We start from the raw sequence: 18230 nt of genomic DNA, 5'->3' as shown, positions 1-18230 counted from the left end.
TCAACTTCACTAACACTTTCCACCCTGACCATATGTTCACCTGGACCATCTCACACACCGCTCTCCACTTCCTGACCTCTTCGTCTCCGGCGACTGACTTAACACGGACATCTGTTTCAAACCCACCGACTCCCACAGCTACCTGGCTTACACCTCCTCCCACACACACCCTCCCTCCTTATCCCCAATCCTATAAAAACATGATCCCTTACTCCAAATTCCTCCTTCCATCGTATCTGCTCCTGAGAGGAGTAATTCCACTCCAGGACATCCCAGGTGGCCTCCTTATTTCAGGGACAGGAATTTCCCCTTCTATGTTATCAACAAAGCCCTCCAGCGCATCTCCTCCACTTTTTGCACCTCCACCCTTGAACCCCACCCCTCCAATCACAACAAGAATAGAATCCCTCTGGTCCTCACCTTCTACCCCACTAATCTCCAGATACAGAGCATTATCCTCTGCCACTTCCGCCACCTACTATCAGACCCCACCACCAGAGAGATATTTCCCTCCCCACCCCAATCTGCCTTCTGCAGAGAGCATTCCCTCCGCAACACCCTCATTAGGTCCACGCACCCGCCTACCCACCCTTCACACCTGGTACCTTCTCTTGCCACCACAAGAGGTGTAAAATCTGCACCCACACTCCCCCCGCACCTCACCAAAGGATCCTTCCACATCCAGCAGAGACATTCCTGCACATCCAAACACCTCATCTACTGTGTCCATTGCTCTTTATGTGGTCTCCTCTGCACTGGGGAGACAGGTTGCCAACTCGCAGAGTGTTTCAGGGAATGTCTTTGGGACACACTCACCCAACAACCCCACCACCCTTTGGCCAACCACTTTAAATCCTCCTCCCACTCCACCAAGGATATCCAAGTCCTGGGTCGTCTCTACTGCCAAATCCAAGCTACCGGACAACTGGAGGAAGAACACCTCACCTTCCATCTTGGGACTCTTCAACCACATGGCATCGACATTGACTTCACTAGTTTCCAAATCTGCTCTCCCTCCACCTCATTCCAGATTCAATCCTCCAACTTGGCACTGCCCTCCTGACCTGTTCTACCTGTCCATCTTCCTCCCCACTAACCTATCACCATCACTGCTCACTTGCATGTACACGTAGCCTTCCCAGGCTACCTTTCCTCCATCCTCTACCACCACCCTCCTATTTAACTTCCTTCCCCTTTTCCAACACTGGCCCCATCCCACCCCCATTCCTGATAAAGGGCTTATGCCCAAAGTGCTGAGTCTCCTGCTCCTCGGATGCTGCCTGCCTTATTGTGCTTTTCCAGCACCACACTTTTTGACTCTGATCTCCAGTATCTGTAGTCCTCACTTTCTCCTGACTACAGTGTATCACAATACAGACCTAGCAGACTACAGTGTACCCATACTGCTGCCTTAGTTGACTGCTGTGAATCCCTAGCGCTACCATATTTATGTGCCTGCAGTTGATCTCACTGCAGCAACCGACACTGACATTTTTGAGAGCTTTCCCTGTAGGGTGATTTACTCTGGCTGCTGACAAATTCATAAACTGAGGAAATCCAGTCCCCCTTCCCAACTCCCACTGCTACTACTCTCCTATTTGCCTCAAGCTAACATAATCCTCCTTATACATTTGTATTTTTGGGTCAGAAATGTTTTAGTGTGGGCTTAAATTAATTATTTCTGCTGTCTTTCATTTAAAATCCCTGAATGTGAAAATAACATGAGATTCGTTTTGCTTTAGGTATCTCACTGTGCAAGTGAATGAAGAAAAGGCTCAAAGGAAAAGTCTACCTAATGATCTGCCTCTCGACATTAAGCGGCTGTATGTTGGCGGTGTCCCTACCTCATTCCAAGTCAGTCAGTTAAGAAGTATCACACATTTCGAAGGCTGTATATGGAATTTAGTAGTTAATTCAATGTAAGTAATACTATTACTCTTAAGAAAAGGACATATTTTTAAAAAATGAAAACACATTCGTGGGTTTATTTCTCAATCCCAGAGAGTGCATGTTTAAAAAAAAGAATGTTATTAAAGGTAAGAACAATTTAAGAAATCAGGACAATTATCCATGCATTTCAGTCCACTCTGCTCTGTCAGGGAGGTGATGGTCTAGTGGTATTATTGCTGGACTGTTAATCGAGAGTCCCAAGTAATGTCCCGGGGACCTGGGTTTGAATCCCACCATGGCAGATGGTGGAATTTGAACTCAAAGGGGAAAAAAAGTCCTGTAATTAAGAGTCGAAGGATGACCATGAATTAATTGTTGGGGAACAACCCATCTGGCTCACTGATGCCCTTTAGGAAAGGAAACTGCTGGCATCCATGTGACTCCAGACCAACAGTAATGTGATTGACTCTTAACTGCCGTCTGGGAAATTAGGAATGGGCAATAAATGCTGACCTAGCCAGCAGTGCCCTCATCCTGCAAATTAATTTTTAAAAAAAATTAGATTGGAGGGAAAGCCTCGAGCAGTGGGCCCTTGGTTTCCTAGCATGTGATCTTTTAAAATGCTTGATTGGTAAATTAGCCCTGTAGCCATATCCTTAAATTAATTGAATTTAGTGCATTTTTCAATGGAAAATTATTTTTAAATTGCTTGTGCATACTAATGTACATTAACGTCTTTATAAAATGCTTGCTTTCATGTTAAATTATTTTACCCATTCAGTACACTTGTATCAAATTAGCCTTATTTGTAGTATTCTGTCACCACCCACAATGTTATGTTGAATGGCAAGCTTACAATAGGGTTACTAAGTTTTTTTTCAGTGACATGTGGTATAGTGTGGCATGGTGGCTCAGTGGTTAGCATTGCTACCTCACAGCACCAGGAACCCAGGTTCAATTCCATCCTTGGGTGACTGTCTGTCTGTGTGGAGTTTGCACGTTCTCCCTGTGTCTGCGTGAGTTTCCTCCGGGTGCTCCTGATGAGCAGGTTAAATGAACTGGCCATGCTAAATTGCCCATAGTGTTTAGGGATGTGTGGGTTAGATGCATTAGTCAAAGGTAAACATAGGATAATAAAGCATGGGTCTGGGTGGGTTACTCTTTGGCGGGTGTGTGTGGACTTGTAAATTAGCCCTGTAGCCATCCCCTACATCATTTATCTGTGGCTCAGGTCATTCCATGATCCTGGGACTCTGGTCGGTGTTTTTCATGCAGAGGCTCCAGCCTCCCTTGAGTTGCTACTGTATAAAGTCCGCTGGCCATTGATTGTCCAGTGGCTGTCAGTAGGAGACCAGCGGTTTTGTTGCCAGCACAAAGATGGTGGTGCTAGTGTCACTCCACCACAACAGAGATTTCTTTCATCGCACCTTCCCCAACTCAACTCCAACCTAGGGCTATTCTGATGACTGCAGCTCCCTGATCGACTGCTGAGCACCCTGTGCCTCCGTGACTGGACACTGGTGCCACTGAACTCATGTAACCCAATGCTGGCCATGTCCTGCACTGACTGACTGACTGTCAACTTCTGCTTCTTCCTGAGAGTGCCATTTTACAAATTCATTTCTGCAGTCATTAGATGGATGCATCAGCAATACTGTAAACATGTTTAATAGAACTGACCATATCGTGATGTCCTGAGATTTCAGCAATTTGACACTCCGGAGTTTGACTGAGAACGTGTGGTCCTGGATGCATGTTGTCACCTTTAGCAATGGCAATTGTGATGCAATTGCAATGGCAATGACCACAGATGTAAGCAAGACCATCTGCTGTCAGGGGCTTGATTCCAAGGAAAGATGCACTTGTGTCCTTGCCAGCTCCTGATGAAGTCACTGGACTCAAAACATTCAAATAAACTTTCTTCCCACAGATGCTGCCAGACCTGCTGAGTTTCTCCAGCAATGTTGAGTGTTATTAGTGTTTTTCCAGCCAGCAACTGAGATGCCTAACAAGATTTGCCCAACATTTCAAGTTGATGAGCTGCTTGGTTATTAGCATCTAATTCTCTCTCCACAGATGCTGCCAGACCTGACTAGTATTTCAGTTTCAGATTTCTAACATCTGCAGTATTATTTTCTTTATAAAAAGTTGTTAATTTCTCCATACTGTAGGGTTGAAATTACCAAAACAAATATTTTCCCATGTATTTGCTTGCTTTTCAGACCATTGGACTTTGCTCAACCGGTGTATTTTGAGCATGCAGAAATTGGAAGGTGCCCAACCTTAAAACATCCAAAACCACTTATTGAAGATGTTGAAGAGATTGATACAGCTGAAATCACAATCAAACCTATTTCAGAAATAAAAAGAATTCCTACTCCTGCTCCTGTAAGTTTTTGTTCTGCCAAATTAGCATAAATTGTTTGAATTTGTTCCCACTTCCGACTCAGAGAATTGATTAACTGTATACGCAGTGGGAGATCTCACCAGTCTGTGCTTTCTTAACGGTACCAGTAGTTGCAAATTCAGATGAATTCTGACCACCAAAAGATCTGAAAATCATTTGCAACCTGCATACAAAGGTTGGACGTGGCGCTGGTGAATTGAAAGCTCCATAATGACCTGTGGAACAACAAGCTTCACGCTGATCATAGCTGTATTCTGTCACCTTTTGTCATTCAATATTTGGTCAGATATGGTAATCCCAGATAATCTTCTCCTCCATTTTCTAATAATCCTTGTTCTAAAACGCATTCTCTTTCATCATATTACATGATGATTGAACTTGTGCTTCTTCCTTGAAATAAAAAAAGGTCAACTTAGACCTGCAGCAAAAATCTGTAAAGATCATTTAAGCACAGGGTTTGACATTCAGAATGAAAGGAAATGGGCTTTTAGTTCCTTGTGCTATATCAAGTAGGTTGGAGTAAAATGAAACTTTTACACATTTCAGTATGTAGTGATTGCTCGGGGGATAATGCGCTGTGTAGGAATCCAGCAGACCTGTGCCAGTGCTTTAAAACTGTTATCCAACTTGTCCCACTCCCTTCCCCTTCACCATGGAAACTTTTCTCATTGGTTATGAAAGTTCCTAATGAAGCTGCTTCCACTATTAGCATCATAGAGTCATAGAGATGTACAGCATGGAAACAGACCCTTCGGTCCAACCCGTCCATGCTGACCAGATATCCCAATCCAATCTAGTCCCACCTGCCAGCACCCGGACCATATCCCTCTAAACCCTTCCTATTCATATACCCATCCAAATGCCTCTTAAATGTTGCAATTGTACCAGCCTCCACCACTTCCTCTGGCAGCTCATTCCATACACGTACCACCCTCTGTGTGAAAGCGTTGCCCCTTAGGTCTCTTTTATATCTTTCCCCTCTCACCCTAAACCTATGCCCTCTAGTTGTGGACTCGCCAACCCCAGGGAAAAGACTTTGTCTATTTACCCTATCCATGCCCCTCATAATTTTGTAAACCTCTATAAGGTCACCCCTCAGCCTCCGATGCTCCAGGGAAAACAGCCCCAGCCTATTCAGCCTCTCCCTATAGCTCAAATCCTCCAACCCTGGCAACATCCTTGTAAATCCTTTCAAGTTTCACAACATCTTTCTGATAGGCAGAAGACCTGAACTGCATGCAATATTCCAACAGTGGCCTAACCAATATCCTGTACAGCTGCAACATGACCTCCCAACTCCTGTACACAATACTCTGACCAATAAAGGAAAGCATACCAAATGCCGCCTTCACAATCCTATCTACCTGTGACTCCACTTTCAAGGAGCTATGAACTTGCACTCCAAGGTCTCTTTGTTCAGTAACACTCCCCAGGACTGCGCATTTTAAATCATCATAACTCAATGTACAAAAACTCACCTATCTTTTGATTTTTTTGTTTGTGAATTATCTTAAGTCTTTGATCTCCAGCAACCAATATTTCTGTTACTGAAGCCGTGGGGAGAATCTGCCCAGTCTGGCAGAGGTAGGTTTTAATAGGAGTGCAGAGAAATCTTGCAGATCAGCATGTGGTCCTATCCAGGTTGCTCAGAAACAAGAAAGCAACTTGCACCTACCAGTGGAGGTAGACAGTAGAGTTAGAATTAGGTTTATTGTCACATGTACCCAAGTACGGGAGTACAGTGAAAAGTTTACAATGTGGCACCTCACGTGCCATCCTAGATAGCTAGGTACAAATCTTAGCTACAAAATACAAAAAAAAAGTTAGATTACAGTGATTCATAGTCTAAGTTAGAAAATAAGAAATTAAGTTAAAAGGATAAACATTACAGTCAGATAAACAGATTACAGATAAGTATTACATTGCAGTAGATCAGCACGGGGACTTCGACACATGGTCTGACAGGCCTCAGAAGGCACTGACTGCCTATGCCAGTCCCCAGCCCTGCTCTGCTCCATGCCTCCACCCTGCTCTGCTCCATGCCTCCAGCCTGCTTCACTCCGGCCCTAGAGCCCTGCCCGCTCTGGTCCTCGGCAATTAACAATTAGTAGGAGAATATGGAGGGTTCTGTCAGCATATTCCCAGTGTGAGAACAGCCCCCTGTTAAAAGTTGGACCTGCAGCTCTGTGGAGACAGCAGGTTGGCTGGACATTGAAGCTGTGGGTTCTACACCCCAGCCACAAGACCAGCCTCACAGGTGAAAGAGCCTCTGCCACAATCCATATGATTCTACCGGAAAGATGTTCCCTCTGCTTTAAGGAGCCTATTGATTCCAGCCCTCTTTATGCATTAAACTGTTGCACACATACAAGAGGTCTCCTTGTTGAGATGCCCTCATGCTCTCCTGTCAAAAGAGCATTGACCTCTCCCAGTGGGGCTGCTAACCTTTCAAAGGTCAAGGCCCTGAGAAGCTGCAGCCTCAGGAAACTTCTTGGAAGATTGTACATGATTCACAAATCTTTAAGAATTGAAACAAGCTATGAATATTTTCAAAAGATGTATAATTTTGTCCAGTTCTGCTACTTTCTTGTATTAATTTTCTTCATGATTTTGAACACCTCTTTAACAACTTGCCTTAACTTTCCCTGCTCTAAGAAGATAAACTGCAACTTGTTGATTCTCTCCACTGACTTGAAGTCCTGCTTCCCTTCTACAGTACACCCTCTCTGCATCATTTCCAAAGCCACAAAATCCTGCTGGTAGGCTGTTCCCAGAATTTGACCCAGTATTCCAGCTTGGGTCTAACTAGTAATTGATAATTAGTATAGGCTTAGCCAGAGATGACTTGATAATAGGTTAACATCTGGCTTATGTTAAAAAGCTGTGACAAAATGGGCATATGCAATTAAAAGACTATGGTCAATTTTGTCTTTATTCCTTAGGAACTACTGAATTTATTTAAATATTGTCATGGAAAAGAAAACAACTCAAATCATAGATGAAAAACAGTTTTTCTAATAACATTTGTACTTTGTACCAGAAGTGGCTCGATGATTGAGATAGATAGTGGAGGATTTGCTGTGGCTCAATAATTGGGGGGTTTTGTAATTTTAATATTTATAGTTTCTACTCTGCATGGAATAACTTGTGAAATTGACTGATTGAGTTCTTACCCTCAACTGTTTTCCATTTTATTTTAGTTGATATTTTAATCACAATCTATTTCTATAGTATAAATTCCGAATATTTGCATTTGTTGATTTTTTTTAAAATATAGAATATGTGTGCTGCGGACATTCACCCAATTGCACTGCTGGGAGTGAAGCGGTTTGGCTTATCCAAAAATAGTCATGTTGCCATTGAGTTTGATGATACCAAAGTGAAAACTAGGTAATTGTTGATCTTTTACACAATATAATGATTGCATGACACTCACCAATTTCACAGTCATGTCCGAAATATAAGTAAAACATGTTCTTCATTGCATATTTTTTATGTTTGGACTGGCATAGAAAATATTTGGTTACCTTTACTGCCAATAATAAACTGATGAAGAGGACAAGAGGGTTGTCTTTTGCAGGAAGAGGCTGAGAATTGAATGTAATTAAGAAATATATCATAATTACTCTCTTCGCTTCTGATTATTATTCATGATTCTCAGAAGATTGGTTTCCAAGTGGCCAGGACTTTTTTCTTCTGCATAAATGTGATAGATAAAATTAGATGCCTCATTTTTTAAATTGAACATTACATGAAACCACATTTTTTAAATTGAACATTACATGAAACCTATGCTAGTTTATTTTGCAGTGATGACTTGTATTTATTTGTTATTAATTTAATTCTGATTTAAACTTCTCACAGATAAACAGTTTAAAGAGATTTTATGATTACATTTAAAATGAAAAGTTGTGAAAGATTGCATTGTAAATATGTGGTGAAATGGATCGTGAAAATAAACTCTGGCATGGTATTTAGTACAATGATCAGGACAATCTTCTGAATGTTGATAAAAGGCTTTGATTTGTTTACAGGCTTATAATTGAGTTTGAAATCCAAACCGAAGCAGAATCTGGTCTTGTATTTTATATGGCAAGAATTAATCATGCAGACTTTGCAACCATTCAGATAAAAGATGGAATGGCTCATTTCAGCTATGATCTTGGAAGTGGAAATGCAAGCACAGTTGTTCAAAAAAAGATAAATGATGGTGAATGGCATAAGGTAAAACATACAAAATAAATTCAATTGCTAGTTTACTTAAGTGAAGTTCTATTTTAAGATGTAACACTGAGAACCTATTCTAGGGCTGCAAATACCAACAAACTGCACCTGTAAATGATACTTAAACATAATATTTTGTGACATTATCAATTGACAAGCCCTTTAAAGGAAGTATGTGGGACCAAAAATTGGAATCAGGCAGGAGAGGAAAATTCGCAACTACAAGTAGCCTGTCTGACTAACTCGTGCACCTTTTCACTCTTCACTCTTCCTGTCACCTCTCCTGAGATAAGATTTGCAATATGCCCCTTTCCCAAATCACACATTGATTCCCACCTTTTCCTTAAGGGAAAACCACCATTAGGACCTCCATTCCAATTGAGTCAACATAAGTTAAATGTACCCAAACTTCTGTCTCACCTTTCCCTACCTCTTCTTTCTGCTTCATCTTCCTTTCTTCCCACCATCCCTATTTTCTCTGCTGCCTCATGACAACTTGTCCGTACTTTCTCCTATATTTCTTCCTCATGTTATCCCAATGTTCCTCATTTCCTCTCTGATGTTTTCCTCAATTTTCTCCCCCTACTTTCCTGTCCCATCATCACTATGTTCCTACCATCGCCAACTAAGCCTGAGCACATGAAGTGCAGGCTCCATCAATCCTCTTCTGTTCAGACATGGCACTGATGGGACTCAAAAGCTGCCAAGCAATCTACTGGCTTGCAACTCGCTCTAGATAGTACTTACTCCCAGAGGTTCTTGATTCTGATTGTTTGATATTATTTCTTATTCCTACATGCTGTGCTACTACAAACATTACAGCAGACTTTAACATCTTCCCAATGGTAGATGTTAAGGTAACTAGAGCATATTTACCTTTTTTGAGTCTCCCTCGCTTTTTGAATAAGGATGTTACATTGACAATTTTCCAATCCTCCAGCACGTTTCCAGATGACCATCAGTTTGTTTTTATAACCCACCACCTTTTCTGTCCTGCCTTTTCATATGAAGAATCACATACCCTGAATATCTAATTCCCAGTTTAACCCCTTGTAACCATGTCTGTCTAATGGCTGTGATATCAAACACATTAATCTCTATTTGTGTTGCTCATTCATTTACTTTATTTTGAATACAAATGCATTTAAATAAACAGCCATTAAGTTTACACTTTTTAAAATCATTTTTTTCTCCTTTTAAACCCATTTGCCACTGTTTTTGTTCTGTGTTTACACACTTCCTGTCCTAACCTGGATATCATTATTCAAATAGCAGCCCTGTAATTCTGCCAAATCCTTTTACTGTATAAATGCACTTTTTCCATCTCCAATCCCAATATAAGTTAGTTTAAAATCCGTGCTATAGCTAGCAGTGGAACAAGCCGGCAGTAGCCCAGTGCAGGGTGTGGCAGCAGCCAGCGACCAGACAATGTGCAAGCTCCCTGTAGTGGTATGCTGTGGAGAGTCCTTGGGGAGAGAGACTGGGATGTTTGTCTTTTTAACTTGTTTTTTTTTCTCTGACCTATGGCTATACTATGTATAGCTGGAACGTAACTTTTTTTGTTTATTTCTCTATTGTGTGACTAAGGATTGTACCTATGTACCCTGTACCCTGGCGCCACGTGTTGGTGACATTGTTACACTGTAACTAATCTTGTAACTGAAGAAGCTGTATCTAGGTACCCTTGTACCTAAGATGGCAGCATATAAACTTTTTACTGTATTCATTTGAGTACATATGACAATAAAGTTAATTAATTCATATAGCTCTAGATTTTTGGAATCACCAGGATACTGCTGCAAGCATGTTCAAGTGAAGTCAGTTTGATCAGAACAGATCCCTTCTACGCCATTAGTTAGATTATTACCTTAGAGGATTTGCTTTTCCATTGAGCTTTTAACTATTCGAATTGTTTCAGCAGAACCTACATGGATGACAAAAACTGGACCCCTCTCCTGTCCCTCCAAGTTCCCTTCCAACCTGAGGAGATGTCAGTAACTCTGGCACTGGGCAGGCAACGCAGCCTTTGGGACTTACACTCATAGCTGCAAAACACAGTATCTATCTCCCTAATTTGAATGACTTAGTCTAAAATGTATGACTACCTCCTGGAGCAAAGTGTCCAGGTAACTTTGTCCCACCCTGTTGTGGCACAATGGCTGTAGTTTGGACTTCAGCTCCTCAACTAGGTTACAATGTTTCTTGAGTTGCCAATACTTATTACAGCTGCGTTCCCTCTGGATCACCTTAGTGTCCAGTAGCCCAGAGTTAGCAGAGTTTTAGTACAAACAGCAAGGGCAAAAGAGGGAATTCTGTTCTATGGGGAATTGTTTAAACTGGTAAGAAGAATCCATGAATTAGGAATGAATAGGAAGATTTAACAATTTTAAATGCATTTGACAATGAATATTGCAATTTTAAAAATGTTTTTGCATTGTATTAGATAATGAAGATAGCTTTAAAAAAGCTGCAAAAGCATTTTATGAATGAAGGAAACTTTCTACATTTGTTTTATTCTGGTAGTCAATAATAAATAATTAGATTATTTCAGCAGGTTGAATGCCTTAATATTTAAAAATATTGAAGCAATACAATACAATGATTTCCATTTCATTTTATCAGGAAACAGTGTTGCCTTGGCTGACATGCATTTTGATGAGATACTATTTGCTTTCTTGGCTAGATGAGATCCCACTGTAAAATTTCAAACTAGAACATTTTGGTATGCAACCAACTTTTACACCTCAATCCACAGTGACAAATCTGGTTATCTGATTATTCATATTTATTGCTGTTTGGGACTTACTCATAGTTACATTGGTCAACAAATCCCATGTCAGAAGAACTTTCAGATGTCCAGAGGTTGTGACAATCATTACATCAATGTCAAGTATCTTTTATATTTGTTGATCAAGTTTACAGTTTTGAATAGTTTTTTGTCAAATCCGACACGTAATTATTTTAATAAACTTGTATTTACTACTTGCAGGTCAGAATTGTCCGGGATAGGAAAAGAGTAACAGTTACAATTGGTCTCACTGTAGCGACTGCAGTCAGTCCTAAAAATGCAGATATTCTGGATGTCGTGGGTATGATTTATATTGGAGGATTGCCCAAGAACTACACAACAAGAAGAATTGGCCGTGTAAGTGTGAACAATTCCAGCCATCTAAACTCCTGAAATTCTGAGGTTATGCTCTCAGCACAGTCTAATTTAATGTGAACATCTGTTGGCAAAACAGGCAAAGCAGTCATCGTGCCAATTCACAACACTTTTCATTCAATTAAAATTTTTGTTGGCAAACCAGGAGCACCCTAAGTTTGTCATATTCACTGAGATGTCTGAACTGCTCTCTCATCGCAATCTTTTCATGTGTAAACTTACCTCTAAGATTTTTTAGCATTTTAGTCAGTCCTTCATGTTGACTTCCTTAGCAACAGATTCTTTTTTTGTTTTTATTTATGCCTTGTATTGTGTAGAAATTTGGTGAGACCGCATTAGAGTATTGTGTGCAGTTTTGGTCACTTGACTTAAGGAAAGATACACTTGCCAGAGAGGAATTCATAGGACTCAGGGATTGTTTCATGAGAAAATAATAAACAGTCTGTGTCAACGTTCTGTGGTGTTGGGGTGATATCTAGAACCAGTGAATGCAGTCTCAGAATTAGAGGAAAACTGTTTAGGACTGAAATTAGGAGGTAGTTCCTCCCTCACAGGGGGAGTCTTTGGAACTCTGTCCCCCAGCTAGCTATGGAAACCTAGTCATTGTGTATGTTCAACTCTGAGATTGATGGATTTTTACATACTGAAAGCATCAAGGGATATGGGGATAACACCAAAAATCATGTTGGAGTTGAAGATCAGCAATGATCTCATTGAATAACAGAGTGGGCTGGAAAGGCTCAAGAGCCTTCTCCTGCTCCTATTTCATGTATTCTTGCGTTCGTATTTGTCTGACATTTTTTCTATACCTCCTTTGAAGGAATGACGCAAACACTTTCCATGCGCATCAATATAAGCAATGTGATTGACAAGGAATGGAAGATTTTTGTTCCAGTACTAATAGACAACAGATCTCTTTTGCAACATTTTCCTTTTAATCCAGCCAACAGAGTTTGCTTGACATTGTCTTATCAACAGAGATAAATAGTAGTATTTGGTTTTAACTTATGATGTGCTGGTGCCGGTTTTAGGCTGAGGTGGACAAAGTTAAAAATCACACAGCAGGTTATAGTCCGACAGGTTATTTGGGAGTACGAGCTTTCGGAGTGTTGCTCCTTCATCCGGTAGCTATTTCCAAATAAATCTGTTGGACTATAACCTGGTGTTGTGTGGTTTTAATTTAGTCAATGGGTGTTATGCTTAATGATTTTATATAACTTCTCAGCAGGCAAAGATACCATTTGACCGGTATCTTTCATCTTTATTTCAACTTCAAATGCATGTCTCCCCTCTTACAATATGCAATGGTCTCCATGTTAATCTCTCTGTAGAGCTAGATATTCCATTGCATCAATAACCCTCTGTAAATAAAGTTCCCCTAACTTCTTTCCTGTCATGACTCACTGGGGTAGCATAGTATTCCTGGAGTTGACACAGATGTGAAAATTTGATTAAGCCACTACATTGGAGGAGAAAGTGAGGACTGCAGATGCTGGAGATCAGAGCTGAAAATGTGTTGCTGGAAAAGCGCAGCAGGTCAGGCTGCATCCAAGGAGCAGGAGAAGTACTCATGCCCGAAACGTCGATTCTCCTGCTCCTTGGATGCTGCCTGACCTGCTGCACTTTTCCAGCAACACATTTTCAGCTCTAAGCCACTGCATTGCCCAATTTTACTTCACTGTCTAATTCAGTTTAAAAGAGTAAGCACACCATTTTCTTTCCTCCAGTAACCAGAAGGTAGCTATTGTAATCAAACAGTTTGTAACCAGTGGCAGAAAAGAGTCATGAATTGCTGACTTACAACTGTAGCTTAAATTGTACATTTTTCTTAAAGTCAAGATACTTTCTTTTGAAAAGACACGATACACATATTGTGGGTGGGGTGGGGAGGACACCAGTCTGGATCACAGATGTTAGTAAGTTTCTTTCAGCACTTTTCTCCCATGGCTTTGCTCATGACGTGAGGTTGTGAACCAATCCTCAGCCTTTCATCCACTGGTTGAGTACTTATATGGAAATGGTGAGCATAAACAGCTGCCAGGAGATTTTCTGTTACTTCTCCATGCAGCAGGAAGAGAGAGAGAGAGATTTAGTCACTTTTTCTTTATAGACTAGAATCTTTTCTGCTGTATTGGTCCCACACAAGACAGGGTCACATGGTCAGGATCCAATCAAATTGTTGTTGTCAAGCAATTGTCCCAACTCTCGCCATCAATTCTGTCATCTGTTGTTGCTCTCACTATTACAAGGGAAAGCAACATTGCATATAACTGACAATGTGTTCAAGTCAATACAAATTTTGAAACTGCATCCATCGCCTTGCTCATTCTCCTTGGTTTAAAGCAATTACATCCTTTTTTAATGCACAGTCCAAACATAAAGGGAATACAAAGATGGGGTCTTTCCACTCCCCACAACAAAAGCCTCAGCCAAATAAAAAACCATTGCCTTTATATGTCTAATTAATCACTTGTACAAATAAACTCTGAATAAGTTTGTCAAACACACTCATGTTGGCTATCCTTGATTACATCCGTACACTTCTAAATCTGTCTCAAATTTGGATTCCAAATATAAAAATAGAGATTCCTGGAAAAGCTCAGCAGGTTTGGCAGTATCTGTATGGATAAACCATAGTTAGTATATCGCATCCATATAGAGAAATCAGGGTTAACGTTTCAGAAGTTTTGATGGTCACTAGATCCGATACACTAACTATGATTTATCCCTACACTTACTGCCAAACCTGCTGAGCTTTTCCAGCAATCTTATTTTTATTTCTGACTTACAGCATTGACAGTTCTTCTGATTTTTATTTTGGATTCCAAATGTTTACTCACAATTGCCATTTAGACTAAACACAGATATTCGTGGTTTTGGTTGCTTTTTAATCAAAAAGTACAATTTGCATTATTGATTGAAAATTGTGTTCAGAGTCTATTTTATCTCCCCTCTTGCTTAATTTAACAACCTGTGAATTTTTATTTTGTTTGTACACATGTATTTTACTATCTAGTCCAATCAAGAAATGGCAATCATGGCCACATGCATGTCAAAGGATTCCAAGTTTCTATTATCAACAGGGATCTTGTGCATGAAACAGGAAGAAGCTTTGGATGCTGAGTGGTCAGCTCTTCTCAAAATGGAACTGGCCACATCACCAGTGTTTACAGGATAATGGGGCTGCTGGTTTCATCTTGTGGGAATTACAGTCCATTCAATGTGAAGGCTGTCAAAGTGGCCCCAGTTTTAATGTAATTGCATTGCATTCAGACCTTTGCTGTACTATTTGTATATATTTTAAAATATTAATCTGAATATCTGAAAGTTGACTAACTAAATTTAGTGGTTATCTTTATGTTCCTGTCTATTGTTCACTTATGTTTTTAACACTTGCAGGTACTCTACAGTATAAATGCTTGCATCCGTAACTTTAAGCTGAACAACAAAACTTTAGATCTGGATAATCCAACTTCCAGCCTTGATGTTGGTGTCTGTTTTCTTAATAGTCAAAGAGGAAATTATTTTGATGGAACAGGATTTGCTAAAGCAGGTAAAAGCATTTGATTAGTTTGACAGTAAAATTATTTGCAGTTACGTCATTATTAAAAACTATTCAGGCTTGGTTTATTAACTCATGAAGGGCATAGATCAGGTGAATTGCCAAGGTCTTTTCCCTACAAGAGGGGAGTCCAAAACTAGAGGGCAGAGGTTTAAGCTGAGAGGGGAAAGACTAAAAGGGACCTGAGGGGCAATTCTTCACACAGAAGGTGGTACTTACATGGAACGAGCTGCCAGAGGAAATGGCAAAGGCAGGTACAATTACAACATTTAAAAGAGGTTTGGACAAGTACATGGATAGGACCGGTTTAGAGGAATATGGGTTAAATGCAGGCAAATGGGACTAGGCAGTTTAGAAAACCTGGACTGCATGAGCGAGTAGGGCTGAAGGGCTTGTTTCCGTGCTGTGACAGAGCATTTTAATCAGCTGTCATCTTAAAACATTGTTCTTGCAAAGAAAACTGACTCAAACCTCTTGAAGATACTGTATATATTGCTGTATGAGTTTGGGCCCATATAAGATCACCTTCAAAATCTCAGGTGTAAATATGCAAAACACGTATAGTGAGAAATCATTCATGATTCTGTTTTGAAAATAGGCAAATATGTGTTTACACAATAAAATTTAAGTATCTTTTTACTAGCTGAGCATTTTTGACAGTTGAAATAGTTATCAAATTTCTTAATAGTATATTGGAGCAGCACAGTGGCATAGAGGCAGCAGAATGGTCACAGTGTTAGCACTGCTGTCTCATACCACGAAGAAGCCAGGTTTGACTCCAGACTTGGCCGACTGTCTGTGTGGAGTTTGTGCATTCTCCCCGGGTAGACTTCCTCCGGGTGCTCCCATTGCCTCCGGCTGTTCAAAGATGTGCAGACTAGTTGGATTGACCATGGTAAAAATTGTCACGCAGAATGCAGGGATGTGCAGATTAGGTGGGTTAGCTGAGGTTAAAAAGAATGAGGAGAAGTGGGGATGTGGGTTTGGCTAGAATGCTGTTTGGAGGGTCAGTGTAGACTTGATAGCTCAAATGGCCTCTTTCTGCACTGTAGGGATTTTATGATTCTATGCCCATTGAGTCAATTTGTTTTAAATTAAAAGATACATATGAAACTTTTTAGTCGATGAGATAGAAAACTGTTTCTGAGGTACCTTATTCTATGCTTTCAGCTGATGCTTCTTTTCGTAGCACAGTTACATATTTCTTATTTTTTCTGGACTCCTGGTGTCTACACATACACTCTGAGATTGTAGGTTCCTTGTCCTTGAATAAAACTTTTCCATTTCCAAAACAAAAACAAATGCTGGAGGAGCTCGGCAGGTCTGTAGCGTGAGAAACAGAGTTAATCAAGAATCCCTACAGTGTGAAAATGGGCTCTTCGGCCCAACAAGTCCATGCCAGCTCTCCAAAGAGTGACCCTCCCAGACTCTTTCCTCTGCATTTATCCCTAAATGATGCACCTAACACTATGGGTACTTTAGCGTGGCCAATTCAGCTAATCAGCATATCTTTGGATTGTGAGAGGAAACTGGAGCACCTGGAGGAAACCCATGCAGACATGGCAAGAATGTGCAAACTCCACACAGATAGTCACCCGAGGCTGGAATCAAACCCAGATCCCTATTCCTGTGAGACAGCACTGCTAATCACTGAGCCACCGTGCTGCCTCAATGTTCCGAGTCCAGTGACCCTGCATGAGGTTTTTAAAAGCTCTCATAGGTCAAATGAGGCTGTTTGCATTAAGGTAAGGATAGATTTTCCTTCTTGATTAACCATATCTAAGAAGTGCAGTATATCACTGGACCCAAAATGCTGCCAGACCTGCTGAGATTTTCCAACAATTTCTATTTGTATTTTTGATTTTCAGGATCTACAGTTGTTTTGGTTTTTACTGATATGATGAAGATAATCTTTCCCCGATTTTTTCTTCAGCCATCACCTCTGCGATAAGTTCTAGCATTGAGGCAAAAGTATACAAAATGGAAATCACTTCATAATTCTGTAATTACTCTGATGCTTTTTTCTGATTCCTTTGAAGCACGTAGTCGAAAGGTTTCCCATTCAGTTTTACTGATGATACATTCAAAACCAACATAAATTATTTTACTTGACTTGGGGCTTTTAAATACATGCTAGCTCATTATCCAATCTAGTGCATGAGGTTTATTCACATTACTGCAATTAATATTTGACATAGAGCAGTTGCAAAAAAAATCTGAAGAACTGATTACTACATACTAACATACTATATGTTGAAGTTCTTACTATGTGTAATCTTATACCATTTCAGTTGCACGATATAGAGTTGGAACAGATTTACAAATTGAGTTTGACTTCCGAACTTCGCAAAGAGATGCTGTCTTGCTGGGAATCAGCAGTCAGAGAGTGGATGGACTGGGTATTGAATTAGTTGGTGGAAAAGTAAGTTATTGTCATAAGTAGAAGTAAAATGCTTTGATTCATTGCACTACGCATGAGTAGAGTTGCATTGATGTTCTTGAAAATCCATAAAAGAACATGGTAGAAATTTTTACAGAATTTTTACAGAACAAACACTCTTTAAATGATGATGTTGATGACTTTGAAATGGATCTTATGATCGTTTCTCTACTCCTTTTCCTTTTTCTGTTATAATTCCAGATATTTGTTCACATAGACAATGGAGCTGGCATATTTACAGCTGTCTATGACCCTCTACACTTTAATGCGTTGTGTCAAGGACAGTGGCACAATGTTGTAGTCAATAAAGTTAAATACCGTTTGGAACTGATAGTTGATGGAGAGAGAGTTGAAAGCAGGAGCCCGAGTGTAACCTCCACTGCAACTGATACCAATGATCCAGTCTTTGTTGGAGGGTATCCAAGTAAGTCCTAACCAATTGTTAACTGCACTCATCGTGGTCCTCGTCATTAAGAAAATTGTCTTAAGTTCAGGGTGAGAAATGGGGATACAGCTTCAAATTAGTAAAATCAAAGTTAAGAAT

The 18230-nt window shown here is 40.3% G+C and overlaps 1 protein-coding gene across 5 annotated transcripts in view; it reads left to right on the top strand.

The window, feature by feature from the left end:
* The window catches only part of lama2 (laminin, alpha 2), a 385009-nt gene that overhangs the window by 356937 nt on the left and 9842 nt on the right, over positions 1-18230 (top strand). For all 5 annotated transcript variants that reach the window (XM_087980433.1, XM_087980426.1, XM_087980423.1 and 2 more), the window contains 8 exons: positions 1743-1919; positions 4113-4278; positions 7575-7687; positions 8332-8521; positions 11511-11666; positions 15084-15237; positions 17538-17668; positions 17888-18110. In XM_087980433.1, the coding sequence (XP_087836559.1) occupies positions 1743-1919; positions 4113-4278; positions 7575-7687; positions 8332-8521; positions 11511-11666; positions 15084-15237; positions 17538-17668; positions 17888-18110 (1310 nt within the window). The remainder of the gene's footprint in view (positions 1-1742; positions 1920-4112; positions 4279-7574; positions 7688-8331; positions 8522-11510; positions 11667-15083; positions 15238-17537; positions 17669-17887; positions 18111-18230) is intronic.

Source organism: Chiloscyllium plagiosum, unplaced genomic scaffold (genome assembly GCF_037043375.1).
Source record: "Chiloscyllium plagiosum isolate Xiang-an unplaced genomic scaffold, Cpla_swu_hap1 HiC_scaffold_3, whole genome shotgun sequence".
In the NCBI taxonomy this organism is placed as follows: Eukaryota; Metazoa; Chordata; class Chondrichthyes; order Orectolobiformes; family Hemiscylliidae; genus Chiloscyllium; species Chiloscyllium plagiosum.
This window is presented reverse-complemented; position numbering and strand designations above follow the sequence as displayed.